At 38.1% G+C, this 7,500-nt stretch overlaps 1 protein-coding gene across 1 annotated transcript in view; it reads right to left on the bottom strand.

Moving 5' to 3' along the window:
* Positions 1 to 4,211, bottom strand: part of LOC144960929 (zinc metalloproteinase nas-13-like) — a 5,670-nt gene extending 1,459 nt beyond the window's left edge. Inside the window, exons 1-2 of the mRNA XM_078894313.1 lie at positions 3,947 to 4,211; positions 1 to 1,311 (exon numbers count right to left, since the gene is read on the bottom strand). The exon at positions 1 to 1,311 is cut by the window's left edge and continues 1,459 nt beyond it. Coding sequence (XP_078750439.1) covers positions 1 to 1,311; positions 3,947 to 3,985 — 1,350 coding nt within the window. The 5' untranslated portion in view covers positions 3,986 to 4,211. The remainder of the gene's footprint in view (positions 1,312 to 3,946) is intronic.
* Between the last annotated feature and the right edge of the window lie 3,289 nt (positions 4,212 to 7,500).

Here is a 7,500-nt window from a genome sequence, read left to right as displayed (position 1 = left end):
CCCTTTAGAAGAAGAGAAACCAGCTTCATCTCCCATCATCGCTTCATGAATGTCACAAGGATTTGGCGGGGTATTGCACCTATCACACGTAGCCATACAAAGACTACTCATGGTCGATCTCAATCCTGGGTCATTACAGTGACCAGCCATCACTCCACATCCAGTCTCGTAGTCCATACATAGGTCTTTTCCTTTTCCACAAAAGCCACATGATTTTGCACAGTTTGCCATCATTATCGCCATCTTAGTCATACATTTCCCGCTAAGCTTTAATTCCTGACAGTCTTGCCTCACGTCCATACACTCCATAGGAGGTTCTGATGTCGGTGGGGGAACCTTAATAGTTGGCGTCGGAGGAGTAGTCCTCCTTTTTGAACAAAGCACAAGCGGGTCTGATATACTTCCAGAATCACACCAGCACTGGCACGCCAGTTCGCCTTTGAATGGTTTATATAGCTGAAAGCCATCCCCGCATTCTTTCACGGGACAGCGCATAACTTTGGCACAGTCGTACATAACATTTGCCAATTTGATGTCCTTGAATGAGAACCCATCACGCTGGCCCATGACTGATTGGAATCTAGGGTCACGTGCTATCATAGCTCCAGGAAACACAGTATCACCATAGTGCATTATACTGGTATAGTCATAAGGAACGCTGTATGTATTAATCTCATCCGTATTATACTTCTTATAATTCGGCCTATATTTGGAAGGAATTTTACTGAATATGATATTAAGAAATGTATCTCTATCAGGTCTCATGTGCTCATGAAACCACCCAACGGCATGTCCAATTTCGTGAGCAATAATTCCTTTTGTCCTACATCCACTGGCTAACATTAAAGGTTGTGGTTCATTTTGCATACCTACAGCCGAAGCACACATATCGCCATCTGTAAATTTAATCCTCCTGGGCGCTTTATCTGACTCAATAAAATCTAAACATGTGTATTTTTCCCATTCGTCCAAAGCCTGTTTTATGATAGCTCTATCTGAGTTGGTGTCCAGACTCTCTGTAATTTCGTAGTATATTTTGCACTTAGGCCACCTAGTACTTAGGTTAGCGGCAGCTTTTCTTTTGTACCTATTTAACCTTCTTGTCTTGGGGTGATCTCGATGACTTTCGTGCTGCACATCATCTTTCATATAAAGCTTTTTGTACTGGTCCATTGATAGCAACATGTCAAGTTCATGTATGACCTTCATCATGCCGTCGGGCATGACATGAAACAGTTCAAACATTTCAAGTTTAGTGGCAGAGTCGAGAATATGTTTTTCTATTGAATAAGGAGTCACTGTCGTCGATAGCTGTAGAAGAGAAATGTTTGTAAAAGATAACATATCTACATAGATTGGATATTCAAACACATCAATAGATATTTCATTGGCCTTATTCACTCCAAGGTGTAATTCATGTTTGGGGTCTAACTAAAGCAAAAGGCTACAACAACCCGCAGTGTAACCCGAAAGTAAACTAGAGCGTCTAAGTTTCTACTTCAAATAACGAAACAGCAAGATTTGACACTGGAGCTGGAACAGAAAACCCTGGAATAAGTGAGAGGTCTTATCCCCCAAGTTATATCATAAATATTATCTTTACAATTTCTAATCTCAAGAACATCACTTTATCTAGCACTAAACATTGAAAACCCAACGAAATGAATAAGAATAAGAAAAGGAATTAGAAAAGAAAAATCACGATGTGACAAATGCAACCCACCACCACAAAACAGTTCAATGCCGGGGTGATATAAATGATAAAACTGAATTTATATTGAGACATTTGTTGGGCTTACTTGTTTTCCTGTAAACAATAGATACAGTCTATGTCAGTAAATCTTACATTACTGCTAATTTTCACTTTAAAATTAAAATCGCTTTTTTGATGTGTAATACATTCTAACATATATTTTGAGACTTTAGGGAGGAGTAATGAACTTGGCGCATTGCTCAAACCAGTCAGTTTAAGACACGACAAAATTGCTTTAAAATAATAATATATCTAATCCTTTGCAGACCAAATGATATTTATTAAGAGAGCAGTACAGTGATGCGGTTTGTGTCGCCTTGAGCCCCTAATCTTTGGCTGTTACTAACTGCTCTCGTGAAAGAGAGGTGGGTAGATCAGTTGCGTTATTATACTAAATCCTGTTTCAATTACAATTAAAGAAATTTACACCATTAAAAAGACATTGCATGAGAAGAAATATCCCCACCTACATCCATGTCTAAAAAAAGATAATAACTGTTATGTGACAATCTCAAAATATCGGCCTGCCTCTACTCGGGAGCCTCTCCAGTCAATGCAAGCTGATTTTTTTGTCATATTTTTTATTATTGTATTTTTTCTGTTTGCTTTATATTGGACTGTTTCATTTCCGATCTTTATTTTCACCATTGCTCGCTCCCTAATTTGTAATCATGAAATACTCAAAGAAATGAGATGATATATCCATGGAACCCCTTTAAAAGCTCATTGAGCATTTAGTGGATATTGCGCAGTATAAAATCTCAGAAATATAAAGTTGGAGCTTAGTGGAATACCAAGAATTGTATTTATTCTCTACCATAACGACGAGAAGTTAACCCAACGTTTAATATTTGTGCCAACTCTATTTATGAGGGAGGAAAAAATATAAATCCCTAAGAGCATAAAATATGATATCTTTGATGGTATTGTGCTGCTATGTCTTACAGTATGGCACTCGCCTTTGGATCGGGAGGTCCTGTGTTTGAGTCGCGCTCAAGACGGCGCATAGTTGAGTCCTTAGAAAAGGCTTTTTACTCACATTTTCTCGCCGTAGTAGTAGTAAAATGAGTGCCTGGTCGTTTATATGCGGTAAAAAAAATGCAATATCGCCTAACCAGCGTCATGTCCGTTCTACATGCTAACTGTTGCTGTTGGACAGGGACCCTTTTTAAAATGATTTGAGCAAGTTTCGTGGATATTGCACTATATAAATGTTCAGGGTTTGTTTCTTTTTACCGTTTGTGTTTACTGCGAATATTACCGGATCAATGCGATGGGTTATATTTGTTATTTTTAAGAACAGTTTCCCAAATTTTTCAAGTTAAACGCCCTTTATTGGCATCGACTACGCCACGACGTAATACCAGATAGAGACTTTGGATTGTAATACTTATGAATAGATGGAACGTAATTGACGTCATTCAGCTCTTTGTTATATACACAGCCATTTAGGTGATTGTCAGATTCATATAGATATAACCGGGATCTTTTATTTTTCAATATCCAATTGTCTAATGTGTTCCAAAACCAAAAAAAAAAAAAAAACAAAAAAAAACACAAAAAAAAAAACAACTACAATATTTTAATTTAATCATTAAGACATGACGTGACGCCGACGTAGCGCTTTAGCTTTTTCATCCTTAAAGTCACCAAGTATGAGTACATCTGAGTAAAGTGAAATAACATTGTGAAAATGAGCCCTTTCCCAATGGACTTTTTACCGAACACAGAGGGACTCGATTCCGGAACATACTTGTCAATATGTTACTAGGTCGCAAACGGGAAGAATTTTGGATCAGAAAATAAGTGAGAGATTTCATTCTCGAGGCAACTTGATTTTTGTTTACACATCTAGAGCTTAAAATGATCTCTCCTTAACCTTCATTGACTCATAGCAGGATACTTCCCAAAATTTACGTCCCAATAACTAACCATGATTATTATAAGAAAGTAAAAAGTCAGGTGTGGCCGAGAGTATTCCATACAAAATCAGACAGTTTATTTATTCTTTTAATTGCGCTGTTGAATAGATCCCAATGGCTCATTTCTTCAGCTGGTTGGTATATGTAGGTTTTTTAGATTTAACAAGGCTATGAATGATCAAAAATTACTCTCTTTCACATTATATGTTGAACAGGAAATCAAAATTGAATACTAGACATGCCAAAATTGTATTGTAAAACCGGAACCTACCCATGTAAACAAAATAAATAATGGGGATATAATATCCATCGTTAGCAATAAGCAGCAAGCAAAATCTTATGGTCACACAACTTTCCACAAAGATAATGACGATGCCAAGAATTTTACAAGTAAATCTAAATGAAATCACGTCGATGTTGTGATTTTTATGAAAGGTACTGTAACTTGAAATACCACAATCAGAATTATTTATATAGCAAAACGTTCAAACCCACTCCTGTCTGATACGAGTCCTGGTGACTCAACATCCTTGTGTGAAAACCACTTGAGAACTCATTACAGCGTCGTGAGCCAGTATGGTCGACATGAAAAATATCCACTCAAAGCGGATGAATACGTAGACTTAAAGTGCGTAACAAACAAGATACAATGTAGACGTCTAATGTTATACACGCAAATGCATAATAACAATCAAAACTGTGTATACTTGTTCAGACATAGACTAAGCCTAAATTATCCAAAAATAAATATTATGTAAATGGATAATGGCCGTCATAAAAACTAACAACATACGTTTATATCCCGTAACCACCATCTTTTTAATTTGGAAAGATGGTCTGTAATTCATCAAATGTTCAACGTGCCGAATTTAGACGTTTATAATTATTTTCACGTATTTGGCAATAATTTATTGTAACCACCAATGTGCTCATGTGGCAGATGCTATTTGGATATTTGGTCTTGTGGTATGACACTCGGCTTTCGGATCGGAAGGTTCCGGGTGTGAAGCATCGCTCAGCTTATAGTTGATTCCTTGGAAAAGGTCTTTAGTCTTTACTCATATTCTCTCACCGTGTTCAGGTCTAAAATGAGTACATGGCCGTTAAAAGCATTGCCTCTGTCGTAAAACATTGTAATATCGCTTTAACAGGCGTCATGTCTTGGTCTACATGGGTTGGCATACGTAAACAGAGAATGATACTTGTTCACATTGGTCATAGACCACCCGCCAAGACCTCCAGCAACAATACACTGCCACTATCAGTTGTTGGCATCGTCGCTATCGTCAGCATCACCACCACCATCATCGCTGACGTATTCATCGCTGTCGTCGTCCTTACCACCACCACCACCATCACCATCCTCGCAGTCGACGTCGCTATTGTCAGCATCACCACCACCATTATCATCGCGGTCATTGTCATTATCGTCAACACCACCACCACTATCGTTGCTGTCATCATCGATATCGTCACCACCATCATCACCACTGATGTCATTACCACCATCATCACCTCCAGTGTCACAACCACCTCTGCCATTATTGTTAGAGTCGTCACTATTACCACCATCATCCTTCGTGACGTCACCATCAGCTCATAATTCAGTAAACATAATGTATTTTCATTTTCAGTCAGTCCGAAATAAGTCCTTACAAATCAATGATTTAATTTGTGACTCTAATAGTGACATCGTTTTTATTACTGAAACGTGGCTAGAAGAGATCCTACGTGAATTAACGCATGTCAATTTTAACATCATTATCATCTACTGTGTCACATCCAAAGATATCAGAACGTGACGGCGGTATTTGTGCAATGTATAATAATCCTATTAAAATAAAATCGGAAAATATCAACACCTTCAAATCTTTCAAAGATCACAGCTTTTAACATTGTGTTTTTATATTTATACCACCCACCACCATCAATAGTTAACAAAAATAACACATGTAGGCTTTATGCTAGATATGGAAGACCATAATAGAATTATATATTTCTATTACCGATCGTATTATAATTTTAGGTGATTTTAATCTACATTTTTATTCAGCTGACCCATAAGCAAGGCGTATGAGGAATCTTTTAGCCAACCATAATCTTTTACAGAACGTCTCAATTTCCACCCATAATAAAGGCCATTTTGGGTTGAAACAAACACTACAATTTGCCCAATCTACAATTTAACCACGCATGATAAAATCATATCGACCACTTCATCATTATGTTCAACATAAGCAAATCGAAACCACCCAGAGTAAAGTCGCTTGTTACGTCCCGTAACATAGGATCGATTAAAACTAAGAATTCTCCACAGTGTAGAAACAGCTAGCGATTTTTGGATCACAAATTACAGCTGATACCTATAATGCCACACTGCGCAGAAATTCTCGACCATCATGCACCATCATTGCGAACAAGAAAGGTGAACAGACGTCAAACTGCTGCACGGACGACATGACGAACACAGTCATGGTTGCAAAAAGACGCTGTTCAGCTGCAGAATGGCGATGGCGAAAGTCCCAGACAAATAAAGATCGTCAACTATATAAAGATCAATTTACCACAGTCAAGGAGACCGTATCAAACGAACGAAAACTTACTTTGCGATAAAATTTTCACACGTGCTCTTTTTCATCCAGTTAAATTAATGAAGAATACAGTCGATAATAACCATTCATCAAAAGTTATCTCTGATGAAAACCTCCCAACCGCTTTTCCACGTATTTTTTCAGACAACGTGAAATTGTATGGAAATTCAGACTGTGTTAGACCCCCAAAACGTATCCCTAATTTCAATTTTTTTAATCTTGTATCATCTGATGAAGTGAAAGAAATTATCCTAGCCTCACCACCCAAATCTTGTCCCCTTGACATGATACCAACTAATCTTTTAATGAAATGTCTTGACTGTATTTTTAGAACCTATTACTGTAATCATAAATAAATAATTGCAGTCTGGGGCTGTACCAGATTGCTACAAAAAAGCAATCGTCACTCCTCTTAAAAAAAAAAGAATAATTTAGACCCTGAAAATCTGAAAAATTACCACCCTGTGTCTAATTTGCATTTTCTTTCTAAGATCCTGGAAAAAGTAGTACTAAAGCAGCAAAAGAATCATCTAGATTCAAATAATCTTATTGAACCTTTTTCAGTCAGCTTACCGTGAGCATTATAGCACTGAACCGGCTGTTTGAAGACGGTGAATGACTTGCTGATAGCAAGTGATAATTGTGATATATCTATCCTTACGCTGTTAGATCTTTCTGCGGCATTCGACATAATAGATCACTCAATCGTATGTTATTCTGATGTTGGCATCTCTGGTACTGCTATTTCGTGGTTTAAATCATACCTCACCAATTGGTCCCAGGCAGTGAGTGTAAATGGTAGTGCGGGGCGGTCCTTGGCAAGCTTAAGGACCACGGTCCTACGGTCCTTGGGAAATGAAGACCGCAAGGACCGGTCTCTAGGACCGGTCTCTAGACCGGTCCGTTCATTCTTGAACCGTTAAAGACCGCTACACGATGAAAACCGTGGCCTACAGGAGTAAAACACACGGAGTAGTCACACTCATTTCAAATTGTAACCTAATTAGAGAAGAGGGGTGATGCCTTCTTTATTTGCTCACCGTACTTCATTGTTACTTCGATAATTTAATAAAATTTGAAATTTATCCCCATTAACGGAGATAATGGCATCGCCCAAGGCGTTGATCGAGTTGTTCGTGGCGTTGATACACACACGCAACTCCTACCCCCCCCCCCCACACACACACATTAGAGGGCAGCGAGCATTGAAGAGTAAGAGAGAGAGACGTGAAGT

This window comes from Berghia stephanieae, unplaced genomic scaffold (genome assembly GCF_034508935.2).
Source record: "Berghia stephanieae isolate SIO BIC M18660-M18661 unplaced genomic scaffold, UCSD_Bste_1.3 scaffold1073, whole genome shotgun sequence".
In the NCBI taxonomy this organism is placed as follows: Eukaryota; Metazoa; Mollusca; class Gastropoda; order Nudibranchia; family Aeolidiidae; genus Berghia; species Berghia stephanieae.
The sequence above is the reverse complement of the archived record's forward strand: the minus strand, read 5'-3'. Positions and strand labels throughout refer to the sequence as shown.